Source organism: Cetorhinus maximus, chromosome 9, assembly GCF_964194155.1.
Source record: "Cetorhinus maximus chromosome 9, sCetMax3.hap1.1, whole genome shotgun sequence".
Taxonomy (NCBI): Eukaryota; Metazoa; Chordata; class Chondrichthyes; order Lamniformes; family Cetorhinidae; genus Cetorhinus; species Cetorhinus maximus.
The window spans coordinates 51,954,953-51,981,302 of NC_135887.1; the positions used below are offsets into that span (position 1 = coordinate 51,954,953).

Here is a 26,350-nt window from a genome sequence, read left to right on the forward strand (position 1 = left end):
TTTCATGTTGCTTTATATCACTCGTTATTGAATTTTGCATTATAATGTGCCCAAGAAGTGTCCTGAATCATTTTACTCCTGTTTTTGTTCTTACTCAGTGAGTTGTGATCTGGAATGCTCTGTCTGAAAGGGCAGTGGAAGATTTAAAGGTAACTTTCAACAGGGAATAATTGGCAACACAGACATAGCCAGGGAATGGAATTGATTGGTAGCTCTGGCACAGCACGATGGGCCAAATGGCCTCATGTACTCTAAGATTCTGTGTTTCTTCATAATAATATGTTATTTCAGTTGAGGGAAAACATGTTAACATCAAGAATGATTGATTCACCATATACGTGGGACTTCTGGTCATTAACTTCAACAGGAGTGTCCCTTTAATTTGTCGTGGTCCCTTTAAGAGTCGGCTCACCTTCCTGTTCCAATTCCGGAATGTCGCAAAGCGACGGCAACGGGGCCGCGAAGCGTCGTGAGGCGGCCCGGAATCCGGCAGTGTGTCGCTCAGCGTCGTGAGGCGGCCCGGAATCCGGCAGTGTGTCGAACCCGGTAGTGGAGGAGTCGGGAGCCCGTGGCCGAGGGAGGCGGATCTGGACTGCAGCTTTGGGAAAGTCCGAGGGCGGCGGTTGCGAGGACCGGGATGGGTAACACGGAGAGCGCCGGGGCCGAGCAGCCTGACTGCGCCGAGGAGGAGGATGAGGAGGAAGACGAGCAGGGCCAGGACACCGAGCGAGGCTCGGCCAGAGCCGGCTTCCCGGCCCCGGGCGCGGCGCTAGGGCCGGACGGAGGGCCCGAGCCGGCGGAGGGAGGAGGAGGAGGCGGCCCCGGCTCGGTCTCCGGCCTGAGCCTGAACTGTGGGCCCAGCCCCGACATCCTGTTCCAGCATCACCGGCTGCGGGAGGCGGCGGCCAAGGTGCGGGACGAGGTGGCCGAGAATGTGGTCCAGCAGCACCACAGCCACTTAATCCGGTGGCTGGAGGAACGCCTGGCCCGCGGGGAGGAGACCATCAGGATGGCCCAGTTCTGTGATCTACTCGCCACCAGGTTCGCCATCAAGGAGGAGTGTGAGGAGGTGAGGCTGGGGGGATATGGGGGGGCATTAACCAGCAGGAGAGCAACGTATTGTGTGCTATTGAATTGATAGACTGAGTATTAACCCCCAGAGAGAGAGAGACCACATCCCAAACACACACCATTAACCCCCAGAGAGAGAGAGACCACATCCCAAACACACACCATTAACCCCCAGAGAGAGAGAGAGACCACATCCCAAACACACTATTAACACCCAGAGAGAGAGAGACCACATCCCAAACACACACTATTAACACCCATAGAGAGAGACCACATCCCAGACACACACCATTAGCCCCCAGAGAGAGAGAGGTCACATCCCAAACAGACTATTAACACCCAGAGAGAGAGAGACCACATCCCAAACACACACTATTAACACCCAGAGAGAGAGACCACGTCCCAAACACACACTATTAACACCCAGAGAGAGAGAGAGACCACATCCCAAACACACACTATTAACACCCAGAGAGAGGGAGACCACATCCCAAACACCCACTATTAACACCCAGAGGGAGAGACCGCATCCCAAACACACACTATTAACACCCAGAGGGAGAGAGACCGCATCCCAAATACACACGATTAACACCCAGAGAGAGAGAGAGAGACCACATCCCAAACACACACTATTAACACCCAGAGAGAGGGAGACCACATCCCAAACACCCACTATTAACACCCAGAGGGAGAGACCGCATCCCAAACACACACTATTAACACCCAGAGGGAGAGAGACCGCATCCCAAACACACACTATTAACACCCAGGGGGAGAGAGACCGCATCCCAAACACACACAACACCCAGAGAGAGACCACATCCCAAACACACACTATTAACACCCAGAGAGAGGGAGACCACATCCCAAACACGCACTATTAACACCCAGAGGGAGAGACCGCATCCCAAACACACACTATTAACACCCAGAGGGAGAGAGAGCGCATCCCAAACACACACTATTAACACCCAGAGGGAGAGAGACCGCATCCCAAACACACACAACACCCAGAGAGAGAGAGAGAGACCACATCCCAAATACACACTATTAACACCCAGAGGGAGAGAGACCGCATCCCAAACACACACTATTAACACCCAGAGGGAGAGAGACCGCATCCCAAACACACACTATTAACACCCAGAGGGAGAGAGACCGCATCCCAAACACACACTATTAACACCCAGAGGGAGAGAGACCGCATCCCAAAAACACACTATTAACACCCAGAGGGAGAGACCGCATCCCAAACACACACTATTAACACCCAAAGAGAGAGAGAGAGAGAGGCCACATCCCAAACGTTCTCTATTAACACTGAGAGAGAGACCACATCACAAACATTCTCTATTAACAGCCAGAGAGAGTGAGTTCCAGATCCCAAACACACTATGTTAACGCCCAGAGGGAGAGATCCACATCCCAAACACACTGTGTTAATAGCCAGAGAGTGTGATCCACATCCCATTCACTCCTTATTAACGCATCCATCGAACAAAGTTACATTTCCAATCCACAGCCACTGTCACTGCCTGTGAGCTCTGCCCTGGAGTGCATAGCAGGGTTAGGAATCACTGCCCAGTTTCAACTTGCAGTCTGCTCTGAATGCAAAGTTGCTTAATTCAAACTATTGGCTAGTTGAAAGTTTTTTTTAGTGGAAAGCAGAAATTAACCTGTAATAATCAGGTGCATATTGGTGAATAATTTATGTTATAGTCAGTAGGATGTAATCTAATGCTACTGTAAAACTGATTCAAGTGTCCTACTTTGTACAAGTGGTCAGTACCACAGGGAAAAACTGCACTTGCCACTTGTGCCACATATTTGGAACTTTGCTTGTTGCTACTGCCTTTTCTCACATAACGGGGTGGGTCTGTACAGGGCAGTAAGTGATATCCCACCTCATTGAGCTGTACAAACAGGTCAACGTGCTAAGTACCAGCCAACATGTCAGTCTCTGATAATGGTTATGTCATGTACAGGGGCTGGGCTATTTCCAGAGGTACTCTTGGAAACAACAGGTTTTGGTGGGTCTAATCTCAGCGTCAGCTTGCTCATTGTTCTGTCATTGAGAGGGATGCAGCGGGTGTAGTTCATCAGTACAAAAAGCAAAACACTGCAGATGCTGGAAATCTGAAATAAAATTAGGAAATGCTGAGACCTGGCAGCATCCAAGGAGCTTGTGTTGAAAGCTTGTTGACCTGAAAAGTTAACACTCTCTCTCCGCAGATCCTCCCTGAGTTGCTGAGTATTTCCAGCATTTTCTGTTTTTTGTTGTAATGAACTTCGAGTCACTTTGTCAGTCTGTAAGGGCAGGGCCCAACTCTCACATCTGGGGAATGAGCAGTGTTTAAAGGCTATGGGTTAGAATTTCCTCATAACATGGCCTTGGAAATTTATCCCAGCCCAACTGATAACAGCAGAACCAATTCACTTTTTGTCGCTTGCCCTAATATCTCCTTATGTGGCTGGGTGTCACATTTTGTTTGCTAACGTTCATACGAACGTGTCATGAGTCATCGACCTGAAACGTTAACACTCACTCTCTGTCTGTCTCTCTCCCTCTCCCTCTCCCTCCCTCCACAGATGAAGGGTCATTGACCTGAAACGTTAGCTCTGTTTCTGTTTGACCTGTTGATGCTGTCAGACCTGTTGAGTTTTTCCAGCATTTTCTGTTTATATTTCAGATTTCCAGCATCCGCAGTATTTTGTTTTGCTGTGTTCCTGTGAAGTGCCTTACGGTGTCTAATGACTTTAAAGGCACTACACAATACAAGCTGTTGTAAAGAGGCACTAATAACTATTATTGCAGATTGGTTCATTGCAGGACAAAACATGAATTGGCAAGTAATCATTTTAAAATGTTTTTTGAGTTCCTCAGTAAAGAGGTTGCTTATGTTCTGTTAAAGAATAGACACTGTTAGAGTAGCTAGTTTGCAAGGCATTAACATAAGGCAGGAAAGGTGTGATGGGGCATTTGGCACCTGTCAAAAGACAAATTATTAACATTGAGTGAGCACCTTTCATCACTCATATATCCAGATGACCAAGGGGAATCAAGTATCAAAGCAGGAAAGTGTTGCTGTAGCTTTACAGGGTCTTAGTGAGATCTGGAGTACTGTGCACAGTTTTAGTTCCTACTTAAGAAAGGACAAAATAGCATTAGAAGCAGTTCAGAGAATATTCACTCGGCTGATTGTTGGGATAAAGGGGTTGGCTTATGAGGAAAGGTAGAACAGGTTGGGCCTGTACCCATTAGAGTTTAGAAGAACGAGAGGTGACCTTATTGAAACATATGTGACCCCGAGGGGGGACTTGACACGGAGGATGTTTCCACTTATGGGTGAGACTAGAATTAGGGGACACAGTTTAAAAATAAGGGGTCTCCCATTCAGGGCAGGGATGAGAATTTTTTCTCTTGAGGGTTGTTAACCTGTGGAATTTGCTTCCTTAGAGAGCTGTGGAGGCTGGGTCATTGAATATATTCAAGGCTGAGTTAGATAGATTCTTGATAGACAGAGGAGTCAAGGGTTACAGGAGCAGGCAGGAAAGTGGAGTTGAGGTCACAATCAGATCAGCCATGATCTTAGTGAAGGCAGAGCTTGAGGGGCCAAATGGCCTACTCCTAATTTGTATGTTGGTATGTGTATTTTTATCAAATCTTGCTCCCATTGATCGACAAAATCTGTTACAGTTTTGTTCCTCACTCCTACATTTTTGTGTTATGAAACTATGAAATCTGAACCTGTTTGGCCTTTGAGACTCCTGTCTTGGATTCAAGCAATGAAAATAAGGAATGTGTGCATGTACTGAAAAATCGCAAGTGGTTGGATATTGAGAACTAGTGTTGTGACATTAAAGACCGATATTTTGTACCTGAACGTACCTAAGCATTGCACCAGCCTGTTGGTATCTTTTCTGAGTTGTTCACAGATTCACAGAACTGTTACAGTGCTGAAGGAGACCATTCAGCCCATTGTGTCTGCACCAGCTCTCCAAATGAGCATTTTGACTTAGTGCCATTCTCCTGCTTCTCCTCATACCCTTCAACACTGTTTCTATTCAAATAACCATTCAATGACCTCTCTAATGCCTCAATTGAACCTGCCTCCACCACACTTCCAGGCAGTGCATTCTAGACTTGAACCACTTGCTGTGTGAATAAGTTTTTTCTTACATCGCACTTGCTTCTTTGGCTAAGCACTTTAAATCTTGCCCTCTTGTTTCCGATCGTTTTACGAACAGGAAATGTTTCTCCCTATCTACTCTATCCAGCTGCTTCATGATTTTGAACATCTCTATCAAATCTCCTCATGGCCTTCTCCTCCCCAAGGGGAACAGTCCCAACCTCTCCAATCTCTCTTCATAGCTGAAGTTTCTCACCCCTGGAACCATTCTTGCAAACCTCTTCTGCACTCTCTCCAATGTGTTCACATCCTTCCTGTAGTGTGGCATCCAGAACTGTACGCAATACTCCAGCTGAGGTCTAACTAGTGTCTTATATAAGCTCAGCATAGCCTCCCTGCTCTTGTACTCTATGTCCCTATTAATAAAGCCCAGGATACTGTATGCTCCCCAATCTTATTTACTGTACTCTGTGCATTCACAGACATGCATAGTAACTTTGATTTAGATTTTGTTACTTTCTCCCTTACTCTGATTACATTTGTTAATTTACTATTCTCTATACTAGTGCAATCTGTCTCTCCCAGTATGTTTGTGCACCCTGGTATTCCTCTCTAATATTCTATCCTGGTTCCCACATCCCTGCCCAGTTAGTTTAAAGCCCTCCCAAAAGCACTTGTTCTTCCAGGATGACAACTGTCTATTGAGTGCTTGACCCTTGTAACTAGATTTCTGCAACTTAAGACTTGTCAGTTCAACGGGAGAAGTTTTCTTTTTAGTGTGATTTGAATGTATTGGGTGAAACAAAGGTTTAGTGATAATGCTGCGTGCACATCTTGAATAAGTTGTAGAGAAGAAATTCTAGCTGGACTCTCTGGGAACTTTGACCGGCCCTTTTGTAGAATGATTATAAGGAAAAGAGCTAAAAGTTAATTGGTCCCTTATGTTATTTCAGTTATTTTGCCGCCTGATGTCAAGGCAATTGTGATAATTGTTAACTCTGGTAATTATCAACGATTGAATGAAGAGAAGAATTTCTCCAGAGATAAACGATCTAGTTCCTTACTAAAGTTATCCTTGCGCGTTAACAAGCCCTGTCGATGCCATTTATGCAGTAGAGCGATTACATTACCAATGATTAGATTTCAGTTGTTAAGCTGGTGTTATTGTGGACAGTGGTTTAGGTGAGATTATTGGAGTTTTCCCAGTTAATTGATTCACTGCCCAAAGACATATTCTGAATCAAAGGAATCGGAAGATGGTACATGAAAAATATATCCCATCAAAACACTTTTTTAAGTCGTTTGATTAGCTTCTTAAAGCTGGTTGGAGTCAGCAGCAGTGCCATTCTTTTCCTCTCCATTGGCTTTGTCCCACGTGTAATGATGGTTTAAGTTGATTACAAAGCGGCTGCTAGTTCCTCTTGAAAAAGGCATATGCTGAATTCAGATCAATAAGCTCTGATTTGTTATGGAGTAGGGGCATGAGAATAATTGTTCTACACTTGTGGTATTTATTAAGAAGGTCTTAATCTCTTAACATTTCCAGGATGGGAAAGTTTTAGAAGCGTCATTGTCGAGATGTGGGCATTACTGGCAAGGTGGATCGTTATTGCCCGCCCCTAATTCCCCTCAGACAGCGGTGGTAGCCTTTCTGCTTTGAACGCTGGTAGCTATTTTATACTGAATAACTTGCCAGGCCATTTCAGAAAGTAGTGAAAAGTCACCACATTTCAAACAGTAAAGACTGAAGTTGGCAGGAGTTCTTATCCTAACATAGTCTGCGTAATAAATCAAAGTTTTATTTACCTAAGGATCTTGAAACAAATAGTCATTTAGTCATACAGAACTTGAGTGTTGTTGTGACTGCATGGGAACTTGACAACCAATCAGCAACCTCTCTTCATGCAGTATAAACTGTTGTTCCTTTTATTGTTGGTTGATCTTGCATATCTGTCCTGATGAGCGCAAGATGAAAACTTTGATAGCATGCCTCTTTTTTTTTTCAGCAATACTCAAGTTTGAAACTGTCGGGATGAGCTGAGATCTCTTGGGAAAGAATTAAAGTGAAAATGCTATTTGATATTATCCCTCACACTGTAACCTCTCTGCCATCTTTATCTCAAACACCCTGAACTGTCAACCACAGTGCTTGTTCCTTGTGTCGTCAGTTAGATAGTCCCATCATGACAGTATTTCATTTCCTTGCACTATTTTAATAAAATATCACATACTACAGTGCTGATGTAATCTGGCCTTGCTTGCTGCTCCAGAGTGGTAAGATGCAACTTGTGCTTTTGAGTTACCAGACATGACCATGGTCTTCAGTAGAGGCGATGATGCAGGGGGCATGAGCTGTGGTGGCCATTGGGGCCGAGACTTAGTCGGTCATTGTTGTATTGGTTGGTGATGGTTTCGAGAAAAGGAGGGAACAAAAAACACAGTAATTAACAAAAAATATATGTACAAAATATAAATATTTCTTTAGTTGCCTTGCTAAAACGTGCCACTGATGTACATTTCAGTGCTCTAATTGCTATAGAATCATAGAATAATATGGCACAGAAGAGAGGCCATTTGGCCCATTGAGCCGGGGCCGACTCTTTTGAAGAGCAATCCGGTTAATCCCACTCGCCAGACACTTCCCCACATCCTTGCAATTTTTTCTCCTTTGGGTATTTACCAGTTCCTTTTTGAATATTTGATTCCATTATGCAATTAAATTGTAGCCCGACTCTACCTGTCCCTCAACTAAAAAGTTCACCTGTCCTTTCTTTGGATGTTATTGGACATTATTGTATTTTTACAGTAATTTCTGTATTTATTAAAAGCCTTTCCATGTACTTTTTAAATAAAGTTAGGCAGGAATGTGAGTTGTCATTTTTCCCAGTGCATTATTTAAGAATCCTCTTCGAGGAAATCAAAGTCGTTTTCTGGAGATATTGCACAATAACTTTCATCTCAATTTTTTGCTCTTGAATGTGCTTGGGTGCAGTTCCACATGTGTAGAAACAATGCTTTGTAATAACTATGAAACTAACTAGTGAGTGTGGAGAAGTAGATCCCCATTGAGATGTTTACTTAAATTTCTCTTCTCTCTCACTGTCTCACACTCACTCTCATGTCTTTGAATAGTAAAGCAGTCACAACTATGCTGCAATGTCAATTTTAAAGTAACTGTGTTAGAGAAGAGTGAGAATGGGCAGAAACCTACTTAAAGTATTAAGGGGAATTTACAACACAGAAGGAAGCCACATGATTCACTGTGTCTGCACCAGTTTCTGCTTGTTGCCCTATTTCTTCCTCTGCTTTCTGTGTTTATTCTTCCCTTAAGAGGTGTACTGGTCTCTGGCTCAGCCACACTCTGTGACAAAACATCCCATTGCCTGAACAAGTCTATTTATCAAGGAACTTCAGCCCTCCTCCATGATTCTTTGTCAGTGACTCCTTAACCAGAAGTGAGTCTTTACCCATTCCACCAACTGCAAGTTCCTCTCTAAGCTACACAACATCTTGGCTTGGAACCATATTTCTGTCACTGTTACAGAATCAAAATCCTGGAGCTCCCTCCCTAACAGCTCTGTGGGTGCCCCTACACCACATCACTGCAGAGCAGTTCAAGGAGGCAGCTCACCACCCAAGGGCAATAAGGGATGGGCAACAAATGCTGGCCTTGCCAGTGAACGAACATCCCATGTAAGAATAAAAGAAACCACCCCATCAAAACCCTTCACATAATGCACCTTTTTTTGCTTGTTCCTGTTACCTAAAGTTATCAAGGAACAAGGGATACAAGTGAGCAAATGGAGCTCAAGACTAGATCTATCAGAATAGCAGAACATGCTCAAGACTGAATCACCTCCTCCTTATTCTAAGTTAAGTTTCCAACAGGTTATACACCCAATAATGGCTCAAAATAATTTTTATATAGAGCAATTTAGCATGAGATTAACCCAGAGCCATTTGGCCATTTGTAGTAACACATATTATGAGAGGAAAAAAACAGACTTGCATTTATATGGTGCCTTTCATGACATTGAGATGCCCTAAAGCTTGTTACAGCCAATTGAGTACCTTTGAAGTATAATTATTGTTGTAATGTAGGAAACGCATCGGCCAATTTGTGCATAAGGTCACAGGAGCAACAATGTGATAATCACCAGGTTTTGGGTGTTGGTTGAGGGATAACTATCAGCCAGAATATCAGGAAATTCCCCTGCACTTCCATTGGGAACTTTAACACCCTCTTGAGAGAACAATGGGATGTCGGTTTAATGTTTCATCTAAAAGACAACCCCCAACAGTGTAGTACTCCCTCAGTACTGCACTTGAGTGTCAGCCCAGATCTCTGTAGCGGAGCTTGAGTCCACATGCCACTGACTGAATGAGAGTAATGACTACCAAACCAACGCTGACTCCTAAGAGATGTCTCTGCACCAGCATCCTGTAAATAGGGCTTCAGGTTTGGTAGATAACCACTTGAACAGTCATGTTCTGTGCTACCTGCATTTTATTTATAGCTCTTTGACACTTTGAGTCATTGCTTATTGGTCGAGAGAGAAATTTGGCTGCGACTGGTGGGGTTTGATGCGAGGGAGAAAATACAATGGAAGTTAACTTGGGAGTTGAGCACTGAAGGAGGCACGTGGGAGGAGTGCTTGTAAATTCAGAAGTGTGGGGGCCCAGAAAGCTCTATTTTGACATGCTCTGGGTAAAGCAATACTCTTTGCAAAACCTTTCCTCAGACTGGATGACCCTGTCATGTCAGCCATACAACTGGGTCGAATCTTTTGGTGGAATGTAGGGAGGAAAATGAAGAAATACTTTGTGAATAATGAAGGCAGCCACAGTAACATTGTTTTCCTTTGTGTAATGCTGGCCATTTCTTTTGTTCCACACAGCACTTATTCCATCCTTTGGACAGGTTGAAAAATTTTTTAACCTGTATGTGGCCATAGCATTGATTCTTCAGCACTATTGTTTACTTGTGTAAGCACTTGAACAGTGCTAACCATTGATTGTGTGCTATAGGTCAGTGGGTAGTACATTCACTTGCAGGTCATTAGATCTCCACTCCAGGTGACTTGAGCACTAAAGTGTAAGTTGGCATTCCCCTGCAGTAAGGAGGCAATGCAGCACTGTAAAAGGAGCTGTCTTTTGGATGAGCGGATTAAACCAAGGCCCCATCTTCTATCCCTCAGGTGCAGGTAAAAGATACCTTGGTGCTGTTTTGAAGAAGAGGAATGAGTCATCGTGACCAACATTTACCCCTCAGTCATCATCGCTAAAACAGGTTACCTGGTCATTGTCTCATTGCTGTTCATGGAGGCAAATTGGCTACTATGTTTCAAAAGTACACTATTGGCTGTATGAAGCTTTGGGACATTGTGAGGCTATGACAGGCACTATATAAATGCAAGTCTTTCTTAATGGTACAGTAGGTGAACTGGTTTGTTTATCCACAGTAGTGGATATACATGTAATGAACCATATCTTTGGTTGCTTCACTGGTGACATTCCCTTAGGTCTAAAGTGGGGTGGTTTGCCATTCGTCATTCCTCTGATAATGAAGCAGTCAATGACCGCATGTAGCAAGACCTGCACAAATCCAGGCTTGGCCTGAGAAATGGCAGGTAACATTACAAGAGGGAAAACTCTTCCCTGGTTGAAGTCATGTTTAGCACAAAGGAGGATGGCTGTAGTTTTTGGAGGCCAAACAACTTAGCCCCAGGATATCGCTGCAGGTGTTCCAAGGCTCAACCATCTTGAATTGCTTGATCAGTGACGTTCCGTCAAAAATAAGGTCAGAAGTGGGGATGTTTGCAGAATGTCCAGTGCTATTTGCAACTCCTCAGATACCGAAACAGTCCATGTCCGCTTGCAGCAAGACCTGGACAACATTCGGGTTTGGGATGATAAAGGTAATATTTCTGCCACGTAAATGCCAGGCAATGACCATCTCCAACAAGAGAAAATTCCAAGCACCTCACCTTGATGTTCAACAACGTTATCATTGTTGACTTACCCACCATCAACGTCCTGGGGGTTACTACTGACCAGAAGCTGAACTGGACCAGCCATATAGATACTTGTGGCTACAAGAGCAAGTCAGAGGCTGGAAATTCTGCAGTGAATAACTCATCTCTTGACTCCCCAAAGCCTGTTCACCATCTAGAAGGTAAAAATCAGGATTAAGCTGGACTATTTTCCACTTGCCTGGATGAGTGCAGCTGCAACAACACTCAAGAAGCTCAACACCATCCAGGACAAAGCAACTCAACTGATGGGCTACCACCTTTAATGTTCACTTCCTCCACCACCGACGCACAGTGGCAGCAGTGTGTATCATCTACAAGATGCACTGCAGCAAGTCACTAAGGTTCCTTTGACAGCACCTTCCAAACCCGCGACCTCTGCCATCTAGAAAGATAAGGGCAGCAGATACATAGGAACACCACCACCTGCAAGCTCTCCTGCAAGTCACACACCACCCTGACTCAGAAATATATTGCCGATCCTTCACTGTCGCTGGGTCAAAATCCTGGAACTCCCTTCCTAATAGCGCTGTGGGTGTAGCTACACCAGATGGACAGCAGTGGTTCAAGAAGGCAGCTCACCACCACCTTCTTGAGGGCAACTAGGGATGGGCAATAAATGCTGGCCTAGCCCTTGACCCTCACACCCAAAGACCAAATTGAAAAAAAATACAGCTGGTTTACCAAGCTCAGTGAAGGCATGGCGTAGCAAGGAGGATAGTAGGGGCTGAATAAATTACAACAGCTGCAGCCCTTTCCCTGAAGAGTAACATAGAGGAACTTTTTAGCTTATCTGCACTGTACACCATCACAATCAATAAATACAGTTCAGTGATTAAGTTATGTCAATGTTATTGATCCAGTAAGCAAGTATTTGAGTGGATGCACAAAATTACTACACTAAAATACAGCATAGCATGGCTACCTTGATGTGCATAACATTTAGTTTGGTGCCACAGGCTTGATAATTATATCAATACTAACTGTTCACTTATGCGCAGAACAACAAATTAATTCCCGATCACAGTGCAGGAGAAAAAGGATTAATTTGATGAAACACTTTTCAAACAGAGCTAGGCCACTACTGCTGACATGTTGTCATTGCCTTTGATATGTTCAGTGCCTTTAACTGTTTCTTGATATCATATGGAGTGTATGGAATTGACTGGAGGCTGGCATCATGTGATAGGGACCCCAGGAGGAGGCTGAGGTGGGTCATCCACTCGGCACTTCTGACCAAGATGGTCGTAAATGCTTCAGCCTTGCATTTTGCACGGAGTGCTGGGCTCCCCAATCATTGAGGAAGGGAATATTTGTGAAGCCACCTCCTCCTGTTAATTGTTTAATTGTCCACCACCATTCATGACGAGAGGTGGCAGGACTGCAGAGCTTTCGTCTGATCCATTGCGTGTGGGATCATTTCGCTCCATCTTTGCCATACTGCTTCTGCTGTTTGGCATGCATGTTCTTTGTTGCAGCTTCATCAGGTTAGCACCTTATTTTAGGTATGCCTGGTGTTGCTCCTGGCGTGCCCTCCTGCACACTTTATTGAGCCTGCCCTGACTTGATGGTAATGGTAGAGTGGGGGATATGCCGGACCGTGAGGTTTTCGATTAAGGTCGAATATAATTCTGCTGCTGTTGATGGCCCACAGAGCTTCATGGATGCCCAGTTTTGAGCTTGCTAGATCTGTTCTGAATCTAACCTATTTAGCATGATGGCAGTACCACAAATAATAATGGAAGGTATCCTCAGTGTGAAGATGGGACTTCATCTCCATGAGGACTTTGTGGCGGTTGCTCCTCCTAATACATAGAAACTAGGAGCAGGAGTAGGCCATTTGGCCCTTCGAGCCTACTCTGCCATTCATTATGATCATGGCTGATTATCCAATTCAATAGCCTGCTCCCGCTTTCTCCCCATATCCTTTGATCCCTTTTGCCCCAAGAGCTATATCTAACTCCTTCTTGAAAACATCAACTACCTGTGGTAGCGAATTCCACAGGCACACCACTCTCTGGGTGAAGAAATTTCTCCTCATCTCAGTCCTAAATGGCCCACCCCGTATCCTCAGACTGTGACCCCTGCTTTCGGACTCCCCTACCATCGGGAACATCCTTCCTGCATCCACCCTGTCTAGTCCTATTAGAATTTTATAGGTTTCTATGAGATCCCCCCTCATTCTTCTGAACTCCAGCAAATATAATCATAACTGACACAGTCTCTCCTCATATGTCAGTCCTGCCATCCCAGGGATCAGTCTGGTAAAAATTCACTGCACTCCCTCTATAGCAAGAACATCCTTCCTCAGATAAGGAGACCAAAACTGCACACAATATTCCAGATGTGGTCTCACCAAGGCCCTGTATAATTGCAGCAAGACATCCCTGCTCCTGTACTTGAAACCTCTCGCTAAGAAGGCCAACATACCATTTGCCTTCTTTACCGCCTGCTGCATCTACCTTCAGCGACTGCCGTTTGAGGACACCCAGGTCTCGTTACACATTCCCCTTTCAATTTATAGACAATCAGATAATCTGCCTTCCTGTTTTTGCTACCAAACTGGATAACCTCACATTTATCCACATTATACTGCATCTGCCATGCGTTTGTCCACTCAGCTTGTCCAAATCACACTGAAGCATCTCTGCATCCTCCTCACAGCTCACCCTCCCACCCACCCAGCTTTGTGTCATGTGCAAATTTGGAGATACTGTCATGGTCAGATGAATCTGGACGGGTGGGTTGGTGAAGTTGAGGTCAGATAGGTTTTTCCCTCCTGTTGGTTTACTTACCATCTGCTGCAGGCCCAGTCTGACAGATACATCCAGTCCGTTTGCTGGATGTTAAATCTGCAGGGTTGAAGCTTGGACGTTTACAGATAGAATTGCTTGATTGAAGAGATGATAGAGTAGGATCATAGGAAGTTTACACAGAAAGAGACCACTTGGCCTATCGTGTCTGCATCGGCTGAGAAGCAAGCCACCCATCCTAATCCTACTTTACAGTATTTGGTCCGTAGCCCTGCAGGTTACGGAACTTAAGGTGCATATCCAGATACCTTTTAAATGATTTGAGGGTTTCTGCCTCTACTATACTTTCAGGCACTGCGTTCCAAACTCCACAACCCTCTGGGTGAAAACATTTTTCCTCATCTCCCTTCTAATCATTCTATAATCACTTAAAATAAGCATCTATCACAAATCTAGATTTAAAAAGGTTTATAAACATGAGCTGATTTAACTTGAATTTTGTATTGTTTTTGATGTCGAGCGTTAATTATTTAAATAAAATTCAGGATATTCAAAATCTAAAATTGGTTGGCATGCCTGTAACAGGTGAATTAATTGAGGTTCTCTGGCATTCATATTGATTCAGTAATATATCTAATATATTTTCTGGTGTGAGCAATGCCATTCACAGGAGCTCTTGTAAAATCTCTAAAAAGTGAGAAACATAAGCATCTTTAAAAAATACTCTTCAGACTGTTAACATCTTGTGTATCTATTTCCTTTCTTATTGCAGCATTTATGGTAATCTGCAAATGAAATTTATTGAAAAATCTACATGTTCATCTGTTGTCTGAATTTTTGATCTGTAAAGATTTATAATTGATTTTAAAATTCATACATGCTCAAAGAGCCACAGAAAATCAGTTTCCCTGTGAAAACTCCAATCTTCCTCACTTGCCCACACATTAATTAGACACATGTTTGTTTTGTTAGAAGAGAGAATTGAGACTAATCTAGTATGACTTCATGCTGAAGGAGCGAGACACTGAATTATCTTTTTTGTTCCAAACTAAATGGGTTGATGCAGTAAAAGGTTTGATGCAGTGTCTGGGGATGGAATTGTGGGAATCCATATTGAGTATTCAATACTTGGGTACAAATGGCATGGGAAGTAGACAAGGTGTCTCAAGTATCCATTTTGCAGTTATGTTTAGAGATATACTATAAGTGGATTTACCACTTCCTTACACTTGTACAGCCAAGCAGATCAACTGCAGAGTGTTTGCCAAGTGTTAAATTAACGAGGTTTAATTAATGCTCAGGTAATATGAAACCACAAGTGTCACACAAGTGTCACACTTGTACTACACATGCTTTGCATTTTCCTTTCATTTTTAAGTTCTGTATCATATTAAAAAGTTATTAGCAATGAGTTAAATCAGACAGTTTCATGGCAGATGTGCCTCAGCCATCAAGGTATTGACACGATGAACAAAAATGGACAGCAGCTCCTACAACTTGTTGCACAGAATGGACTTTGCATTGCCAGTGCCTTCTTCCAGGGCAGACATTGGCACAAGGTGTCATGGTGTCATGTGAAATCTGGCCCCTGGCACCAGCTTGTCCTGATAATCACAAGAAGACGCAATCTGCCCAGTGTTCTTCATACCCGCACTTATCACAGAGCAGACTGTGATACTGATCGCTCACTTGTCAGTAGCAGGGCATGGAAAATACACAGGTCCAAACATAATGACATGCTGCGCATCAACATTTAGTGCACGAGGGATGACAGCAAATGTCAGAAGTTCTCAGAAGCCCTCAGTCAGTTCCTTCCCCCTGAGGGCTCACCGGATAACACTGATGAGGCATGCAAGTCACTGTGGTCAATCATCTACAAAGCTACAGTAACCAGGCTTGGCAAAGGAAGAAGCAGGAACAAAGATTGATTCAAGACCCACCATATAGAAATGATTCCTGTCACTGAAGTGAAGAGTGCAGCTCAGATGATGGACATCCTGTCTTCTAACCCTAAAGCATGTGACAATCTCACGCTAGCCAAGGCAGCCATGAAGAAGACAGCAAGGTACTGTGCCAACAAACATTGGATCAATCTATGCGAAGAAATACAATCTGCTAGTGACAGTGGTAACTTCACGCTACGCATGTCAGTATCAAAAGAGGACTCGGCTCCATCATCACCAAAATTGCTCCTCTGAAATCCACAGATGGAGAAGTACTCACTGACAGGAACAAACGAGCAAAGGCCTGCCAGGTAGAGCACTACTCTGAGCTATACTCACATGAAAATGATATATCTCTGCCTGTGTTTGGTGATCTTCTGTAGCTACCTTTCATGTATGAGCTTGATGCAAAAGGTGAGCTTGGCCCAAAAAGGCCATTGATTCCCGAGCAGCAAGGAGCTGGCTTTCCGTTCCTTGAATTCCAACTGAGCTACTCAAGAATGGAAAGCTTCAGCTGCTGCTGTACTTCCTTGACCACCTCCTGCTGGAGAGAAGGCTATGTATGACAGGATATGTGTAGTGCAAACAACTACCTGGGCATCTCCTCAGCATCACTGGGAAGGCTTTTGCCAGAGCCATTCTAATGAGGCTGTAATGATTAGCCACCAGAATATACCCAGAGGTGCAGTGTGGCTTCAGAGTAGGAAGATCTGCAATAGATATGACCTTCTCTCTATGTCAGCTTCAAGAGAAATGTGGAGTGTAGCAAATGCCACTCTACCTTGTTTTTGTGGACCTAACGGAAAGCATTTGACACCATGAGCAAGATGAGCCTCTACTTGATACTAGAGAAAATTGGCTCTCCTCCCAAGCTTTACAGTCTCATACGGTCCTTCCATGATAACATACACAGCACCATTCAGTTTGACGTCTCCACCTCTGACAGTTTTGAGATAAAAAATGGTGTGAAACATGGGCTGTATCTTAGCCCCGACCCTGTTTGGTTTCTTTTCTTTGTCGTCCTGACCTATGCTTCCCTTGCTGACCTGGAAGGAGAATGCCTCACAATCAGATGGGAAACTCCTCAGCCCATCAAGACTAAAAGCCAAAACAAAAATGCTGCATGTCCTGGTCAGGAACTTCTGTATGCTGATGATGCTGCCCTGGTTACCCAGACAGAAGACCAGCTCCAAAGGCTCATGGACCATCTGTCCCATGCCTGTGTAATGTTCTCCCTCACCACCAGTGTCGAGAAAAGTAGTTATGGGACAGAGTGTTGTGTCCCTGCCTGTGATCAGACTCAACATGCCACTGGAAGCAGTCAGCAAATTCTGCTGCCTTGGATCCACAGTAACAGATAACCTGTCTGTTGATGAAGAGCTCAGCACATGCATTGGAAAGGCAGGTACCACCTTGGCTGATTAACAAAATGGACATGGAGAAAACAACAAACTGATCTGCAGGAGTGAGATGCTCATCTATAAGGTCAGTATCCTCAGCACATTGTTGTATGGCAGCGAAGCCTGGACAACCTACACCTACCAAGAAAAAGGGCTCCATAACTTACATCTCAAGTGTCTGTGACGCATCCTTGGCATCATATGGAAAGACAATGAAGTAATCCTTTCTAGGGCAAGCATACCAAGCATACTGGTGCTAGTCAAGCAAAGAAGGCTTCACTGGCTTGGGCATGTGCACAGGATGGAAGATGTTTGCACCCCCAAGAATGTGTTATATGGGTGTTATGACCAATGCAGTTGGTAAAGCGGAGTTATTTTAAAAATCTCAGAGGGAAACTTTAAACAACTGTCATAACCTATAACTTTAAGTGTTATGTTTGAGATGCGACTCTAAATTCAGGAATCAGACCATCAGTTCTTGAGGTTTTACATTAAATTAATTGAAACATTTTATTAATTTACACAAGTTAAAAATATATATACAAATGGCTACAAATTACTACCCTCATAACTTTTAACAAATTCCCAAACTAATCTCCATTAAGGCAACAGCGACCTATAGACTTAACCAAACACCAGGCAAAGCATTTTCACCTTTAGGAATTCAAAATGAGGTTCTTTTCACTGTGGAGCTAGTTGGAGGCTTACAGCTGCCTTTTGATCTTACATTGCCTCTGCTCTGCACACCTGAAAACTACTGAAGTTATACCTACCACCACTGATTGAATTCAAATTCTCATTGTCTCACCAGTCTCTTTGAACTTTACCTTTTAACAACGAAACCCCATTCATTGTACCAAGTTTATTAGTAATATAAACATATTGCTTGGTAGCTGCAAGAAAGGCATCAAGTTTTCACCCCACTTCTTGAATGCTCTATTCAACAAAATGCAAATACACTCTACCTCTCTGTTTACATCTCAAACTAGTACATATCAAAGCACCCAGACTAGCTGACTTTAATCTAATTAAGACTAAATCTCTATTTTGAAAGAAAAATATTTTCCAAAATATTATATACATTAATAGCTTCATGACAATGGGGAGGTAACCTGTGCCAAGAGACCAGCAGGGTGCCCAAAGGAATGCTGTGAAAAGAGACGTGAAAGCCCTCAATCATGGCAAGTGGGAAACTCTAGCTGGCAATTGATGCAAATGATGACACTAGCTGTGGGCATGAATTCACTTATAATGACATGTGGTTTCAGAAGCTCCTAAGCAGATGCCAGCCCTGCAAACAAGGTATCAGCAGAGATCATCCCGCACCAACGGCAAGGGACAACTTCGTGTGGGACTTGTGGCAGACTTTGCCTTTCCAGAATCGGCATGTTCAGTTGTCAGAAGAAGTGCAGCAGATGATTACATCTGACCTCACCAAATTCTGAGACTGCGTTCCCATCATATCTCACAGATGGAAGGATGCCAAACAAATATTAGTTATTGAATAGAGACACTCATTGAATGAGTTCCTGACTGGAGCCAGTGCAGGATAATTGAAATGGTGACCTCCCTCCTCCCAAATTGTGGAAATCGATCTTTGAATTTAGACCAGACTTGCGCAAAGCAAGTGAGTGATCTGATAAGTTTACTTAAGTAAAATTGCATATAATGTACAGCACAAAAACAGACCATTTGTCTGAAATGATCCATGTTTATGCTCTACACGAGCCTCCTCCCATCCTGACTCTTCTCACCCTATCAGCATAACCTATTCCTCTCTCCATGTATACATCTAGCACCCTGTTAAATGCATGTGTATTATTCACAGCTACTTCTTGTGGTTGCGAGTTTCACAGTTTTTCCTGTATTCCCTATTGTCTTTATTTGTGACTAATTGTTTATTTTTGTATAATATATCTTACCTATTCAGAATTTGCATTGCATTTTATTTTTGCCAACCTCTCAAGCATTGTTTGCACTAAATTTATAATTGGCTGGGGGTCATCATGGAATTGAGTATAAAACAGTAGTGCCACACTCTTAAACTGGTATATTGTGGCTATAACTGTACAGCATGCCTGCTTTTAATGAAGCACCACACAAAGTGTGGAGTGCCCTCAGCAATACCAGGGTGAATGACTGCATGCACTCTGTATGCTTTTGATTGTACACTTGATGTGTTAGAGTTAATATACAATTAGAAATGTCTAACAGCATGACTTGTTATAAACCTGTGAGCTACACCACTTGAAGCTAGGGGATTAGTTCTGAAGGGTTAAGTGATTTGTCTCTTTCCAGTAAAAACCGTCAGTTAGAGTTTTGTAGATCAGATGCTCACCTAGCTCAATGTAGTTCATTTTCACTGCACGCAAGTTATTTATTTTCAGGTGTCACATCTCGCTCTATCCCACTTTTTTAAAAAGCCTCTTGAGGGAGGAGGAGAGAAAGGGAAACCTAAGAACATAGGAATTGCTGGATGATAAAAGACCAAGGTCCATTGAGTTTGCCTTCTACATTCCTGGGAGTCACATGATGCAACAATAATGGAGCTGTTGACTAATCGTTGTAATCAATCCCTAACAGTTATTTACAATGGGCCCAGGCATGACTTGACAGAAAGTCCAGTGGTTGAGAGCTTTGAGAATAGTAAGTCACCTGTGTTTCTCTCAAACAATGAAGAAAGTCAATGAAACTGCCACTGTTTAATTTAGTTATGATTATCTGTCCATCTGATGAATCTATTGCTTTAAGAAAGCTTGTGAGATCTTAAAGATGGAGTACAAGCTTGAAAATTATTTTCTAAATTGGATTTTAAGTAAACAAAGAATTTGCATTTAGATAACAAGTCTCCACAATCTCAGGAGGTACTAAAGTAATATACAACCAGTGAAGTGTCTCCTAAGTGTAGTCACTGTTATAATGTAGGAAATTTGGCAGCCAATTATTGCACAGCAAGGAAATACATTATCAAATGATTTTTTAATTAGTTGAGGGAAAATTAATGGCCTGGACATGAGAACTGCCTGCTTTTAGAATAGTGCTGTGATATCTTTCCCATCTACCTGAGAAAGATTTTGATTTAGCGTTTCATCTGAAAGACAGCACTTCTGACAGTGCTGCACTTCTCAGTACTGCACTGGAGTGTCAGTTTAGATTCTGTGCTGAAGTGCCTGGGGTGGGATTTGGACCCATGATTTTCTGACTCGGGCGAGAGTGATACCACTGAGCCAAGACTGGCACCTCAGTTATTTGATTTCTGCTTTTCTGTGCCTGCACATTTAATTCTAGTGTTAAAGTGAAGGGTATTCTTTGAAGCAATACTGATTTTAAGCTGAAAAAACAAACTTGGATATATAGTGAACACAGTTGAGAAAATTTGTAACCCAGTTGTATTAGTAGTTGCCACTTTTAAATATTACTTCAGTCAGTTTCTTCAGCTTAAAGAATGTGCTTGCTGTATCACTTTCAATTGTTTTCTTGTAGGCATTCGCTCAGTTTGACGCAGAGGGAGATGGCATAGTTGCTGTGGAGAACATGCTGGAATCATTGAAAACTTCTGGCGGTGCCAATCTGCAGGGAGAATTGAGTCATGTGATTCGACAACTACAGGGGTGCTCCCTAACTCCAGGTAGAGATATTGATTACTGAATTCCAATAATTACAAGCTGGTATGTAACTCGCATCTTTTACTTTGAAGACAGACATAAAATATCTGATCATCATTTCTGCTATTTTGTGATTGTTTCTCCTGTCTCTGCCTCTAAGGGACCAATGTTTGCATTAGCTACTCTCCTTTTTATATACTTGTAAAAACTCTTACAATAATACTGACTAGGTGACTGTCATTCTATTATTCCCTGATCAATTTTTGGTTGCCCTTTGCTGGTTTCTAAAACACTCTCAACTGTTAGACTTACTACTTATTCTTTGCAGCATTATAAGCCTCTTCTTTTAATCTAACATAATCTTACTTCGCTTGTGAGCCATGGATGAATCTTTTTGCCGAGTTTTTGTTCTTTAATGGAATGTAGTTTTGTTGAACATTTTAAATTGTTCTTGAAATGTTTCCCATTGTTTACTTATCGCCATATATTTTAGTCAATTTACACAATTAACTTTAGCCAGCTCTCCGCTCATAGCTGTGTAATTAGCTTTAAGTTTAAGATTCTTGTTTGGGACTGGAGTATGTCACTTTCACACTTAATATAGAATTTAATTGTGTTATGAGCACATTTTTCCCAGTGGATCTTTTACTATGACATACTAATTAAACCTGCCTCATTGCACAATACTAGTTCTAAAATAGCTTTATCCCCAGTTGGTTCCACAACATGTTGTTCCAGGAAACTGTTGTGAAAGCATTCTACAAACTCATCTCCCAGACTGCCTTTGCCAGTTTGATTTGTTCAGTATAGATGAAGATGAAAGTTCTGACGGTTATTACATTGCCTTTGTATTTCTTGCTTAATGCTGATGTGTAAGAGCTTTTAGCAGGCCTATAAACTTCTCCTACCTACATTTCTGACCCTTCTTATTCCTAACCCCCATACTGATTCTACTTCCTGATCTTCCGAACTGAGTTTCTTTCTCACTAATGTCCTTATGCCACCCCTTACTATTACTCCTCCTCTTCCATTCAGACTGTCTTTTAGTAACTCTCCTGTGTCCTGCAGTTTTAACTTCATATCTATGTTAGTCTTTTTAGTTTTTACGTTTCCTTCCTACTTGCTGAGGAATTGGTCCATGAATGCTGGCAGGCTCTTTTGTGCAGGCATCGTAGCCAAACATGGTTGCTTCCAAATGCAAGTACTTGCCATTAAAGGTCACTGGAATGTTGGAACCCTAGCTGGTTTTGTTTTCCCCAGCGCAGTGATGCTGAGACCTAATGCCTTGGCTAAGTTTCACAACCCTAGTACAGACTTGGAACTCTGGTTGGGGTTGAGGTGAATGTGTAATTCATTCCATTGATTTTTTTTCAAAAAATCTGTTTGTGCCTGAGGGCTTATCTTTCCTTGATATCCTTGGTTGTGTCATTATGGAATATCTTTTCTCATTTTCTTCCTGGTGCAGACATAATGATTTCATATGCCAGGTTAGCTACCACATTATCTTTAGTTGGGCCTTGGAGAATTTAACTTCTATTTAGACAAGCTATTTACCAAGTTTCAGCTCCTTGTAAAATACCTTCTTGGTGGCCTAGCATCAGGTATTCAGACTAAGTGACCAGCCCATTTTGGCTCTGCCTTTACTATTGTCACCCTTTACTACTGGGGGAGATGGTGGCGTGGTGGTAATGCCACTGGACTAATAATCCAGAGGCCCAGGCTAATGTTCAAATCTAACCATGCCAGCTGGTGGAATTTAAATTCAGTTAATAAAATCTGGAATTAAAGCTCGACTCAATAATGGTGACCATGACCATGACCATGAAACTATCATTGATTGTTGTAAAAACCCATCTGGTTCACTAATGTCTTTTAGGGAAGGAAATCTGCCATCCTTACTTGGCCTGGCCTACTGTAGCTCCAGACTCCACAGCAATGTGGTTGACTCTTTACTGCTCTCTGAAATGGCCTAGCAAGCCACTAGGTTCAAGGACAGTTAGTGATGGGCAACAAATGCTGGCTTTGCCAGTGACGCCCACATCCCATGAAAGAATAAATGTTAAAACAAACCCCCTGTGCCTGGCATATTTACCTTTCTGAGGACCTCAGTACCTTGTGCCGCTGTTAAATTTTCATGACCTTTGAGGTAACCTAGGTGGAGGGGATTGATTTGTTTGATATACTAAATGGTTCAGCCATTGCTCACGTACAGCAAGGATGTTATATAATTCATTCCATGTCCGCTTTTCAGTAAATAATGTTTATTCTGCCCCTGTCTGATGTGTAGATTCTATTAACTGACATTGCTGTTCAGTCAAAATTATTATGACATTTATAAAAGAAAATGTAAAATATTGGGTCTGTTTCACTACGTTTAATGGAACTGTTATTTGCAAATACCAGTTGAAGACTGACATCTGCTTTGAATGACAGGAGTCAGCCAGGTGAAGCGCATGTCTACTATGTGTGCCTACCTACTCAGTGGTTTCTAATTGTTGATTACATTTTCAGCATGAAGAACAACTGACTGGAAAGCTGGTTACTTAATGTTTGAAACAGTTAATAAGTTAAAAAATTTCTTAGCTGATCGAATTACCTGCTTTCAAACTTCTTTTGAAAAAAAAAATTCCTGTAGTTGCTTGATCTAACCAACTTTGTTCCCAAGTTATAATGTGCGCTTGGCGATGATGGGAAGTTGTTTGTGGCTTCACAAATTGCACGGTGTAACTGATTTTCATTAATTGCGTGTGGCTGCTTTGGTTTGTATTTATTTTTCTTATTTTCGTCTTCTAGGGTTTGTTGACATCTTTTCAAAAAATGAGGAGCGCATGGGTGTTCATGCTGCAAAAATCTTGCGTTTCCTCCACAGGAACCGAATTCCAAGTAATGCAATTCCATTCCCCACGATGGACAGTTACAATAATATATGTGCCATGCGTTCCTCCGTTTTGAAAGATTGCCTAAAGCAGCTGTTGGAGAAAAAAAATGGTAAGGTGCTATGTCTTTATGTGGCATAATGCAGTATCGATGGCACTAATGAGGTTTCTTTAAAATGTTATTAAACTGAACAACCATGGATTTGAGATGAATAAGGATATTGGATGTTATTTTTTATGAAGCTGCATGTGAAGATAAGACGAGTGTTTTGGTTTAAGCATTAGTATTGTTTTTCCCACATTGCTCCCCATCTCTTTCGAAGATGCTCGGGGTCTCACTCTATGGTCACTGGAAGCCCATTGCCTTTTATAAGTGGCAGTAAAGCTAACTGAACATAGTGTAGGTATTGAATTCTTATTTACACAGGGTGCCTGGGACAAGCCAGTCAGTGTCACTGAAGGGAGAGCACCAAGTAACTTGCTCAGCAACCTGGGAATTATTCAGTCCCTAGAAACCACCTTAAATCATTCCATTGACACAAGAAACTTCAGTTTTGGAGTAACTATGAGAGTTCTCGGAGCTGCCCATTTTCTGCTGTCGATAGAGGTAACTAATGGGCAGCAGATACCAAGGAAGGTTGTACTGCTTGAGTTGGGTGATGTTTGTTAGGGAAGCTAAATTTCTACACAGCTTGTTGAAGTTGGCTTTTGTAAAAGTTGCTTATTGCTGTTTTGAATGGAAGAAAATGGTTCTGCAACTTTGACTTGGCAGATGATATGAACGTATGAGTTAGAAGCAGGAGTAGGCCACTGGGCCCTTTGAGCCTGCTCCACCATTCAATAAGATCATGGCTGATCTGTTTGTAACCTCTCACCTACCCCTGACACCTTTCACCCCCTTGTTTATCAAGAATCTATCTACCTCTGCCTTGAAAACATTCAAACACTCTTGCTTCCACTGCCTTTTGAGGAAGGGAGTTCCAAAGACTCACTACCCTCTAAGAGAAAAAAATTCTTCTCAACTCTGTCTTAAATGAGTGTCCCCTTATTTTTAAACAGTGACACCTAGTTCTCGATTCTCCCACAAGAGGAAACATCCTCTCCATATCCACCTTGTTAAGACCCCTCAAGATCTTATATGTTTCAATCAAGTTGCCTCTTCTAAACTCCAGCAGATACAAACCTAGCCTGTCCAATCTTTCCTCATAAGACAACCCACCCATTCTTGGTGTTAGTTTAGCAAACCTTCTCTGAATTGCTTCTAATGCATTTCCTTAAATGAGGAGACCAATACTGTACACAGTGCTGCAGATGTGGTCTGACCAATGTCCTGCATAACTGAAGCATAACTTTGCTACTTTTATATTCAATTCCCTTCGCAATAAATGATTGCATTTTATTAGCTTTCATAATTACTTGCTGTACCTGCATACTAGTCTTTTGCAGTTCATGCACTAGGAAGATCCCTCTGCTTCTTGGAGCTCTGCAATCTCTCACCATTTAGATAATATGCTTCTCTTTTATTCTTCCTGCCAAAATGGACAATTTCACATTTTCCACATTATGCTCCATTTGCCAGACCTTTGTCCAGTTGCTTAACCTATCTATGTCTACTTCACAACTTACTTTCCTACCTATCTGTGTATCAACAGCAATTTTAGCAACCAGACCTCCTGTCACTTCATCTAAGTCATTTATATAAAATTGAGGCCCCAGCACTGATCAGTGTGGCACACCACTCGTTACATTCCGCCAACCAGAAAAAGACCCATTTATGGCTATCCTCTGTCTCCTGTTAGCTAGCCAATCTTCTATCCATGCCAATATGTTACCCCCTGCACCATGAGCTTTTATTTTCCGCAATAATCTTTGATGTGGCACCTTATAAAATGCCTCCTGGAAATCTGAGTACAGTACATCCACCAGTTCTCCTTTATCCACAGCACATGTGACTCCAAAGAACTCCAGTAAATTGGTTAAACATGATTTCCCTTTCACAAAACTACGTTGACTTTGCCTGATTGCCTTTCATTTTTCTAAGTGCCCTGCTAAAACATCTTAACAGCTTCCAACATTTTCCCTATGACAGATGATGATCTAACTGGCCTGTACTCACTTTCTGTCTCCCTTTTTTAATAAAGGATTTGCGTTTGCTATTTTCTAATCTAATGGCACCTTCCCCGAATCCAGGGAATATTGGAAAATTAAAACCAACCCATCGACTATTTCACTCGCCTCTTCCTTTAAGACCCTAGGATGAAGTCCATCAGTATCCGGGGATGTGTCAACCTGCAGCCCCGACAATTTGCTAAGCACCACTTCCCTCGTTATTGTAATGTTCTGAGTTCCTCCCTCCTTTCCAATTCCTGATTTATAGCTATTTCTGGGATGTTACTTGTACCCTCTATAGTGAAGACTGATGCAAAATACCTGTTCAGTTCATTTTCCATCTCTTTATTTTCCATTATTAATTTCTCAGACTCACTTTCTGTAGGACCAACTCTCACTTTGTTTACTCTTTTTCTTATTTAAGTTTC

At 42.5% G+C, this 26,350-nt stretch overlaps 1 protein-coding gene across 5 annotated transcripts in view; it reads left to right on the forward strand.

The window, feature by feature from the left end:
* Positions 1-506: 506 nt before the first annotated feature.
* Positions 507-26,350, forward strand: part of zzef1 (zinc finger, ZZ-type with EF hand domain 1) — a 283,385-nt gene continuing 257,541 nt past the window's right edge. For 3 of the 5 annotated variants that reach the window (XM_078548719.1, XM_078548721.1, XM_078548723.1), the window contains exons 1-3: positions 507-1,069; positions 20,816-20,960; positions 23,731-23,925. In XM_078548719.1, the coding sequence (XP_078404845.1) occupies positions 638-1,069; positions 20,816-20,960; positions 23,731-23,925 (772 nt within the window). In that variant the 5' untranslated portion in view covers positions 507-637. The remainder of the gene's footprint in view (positions 1,070-20,815; positions 20,961-23,730; positions 23,926-26,350) is intronic. The other 2 variants (XM_078548724.1, XM_078548722.1) reach the window with 1 other exon arrangement.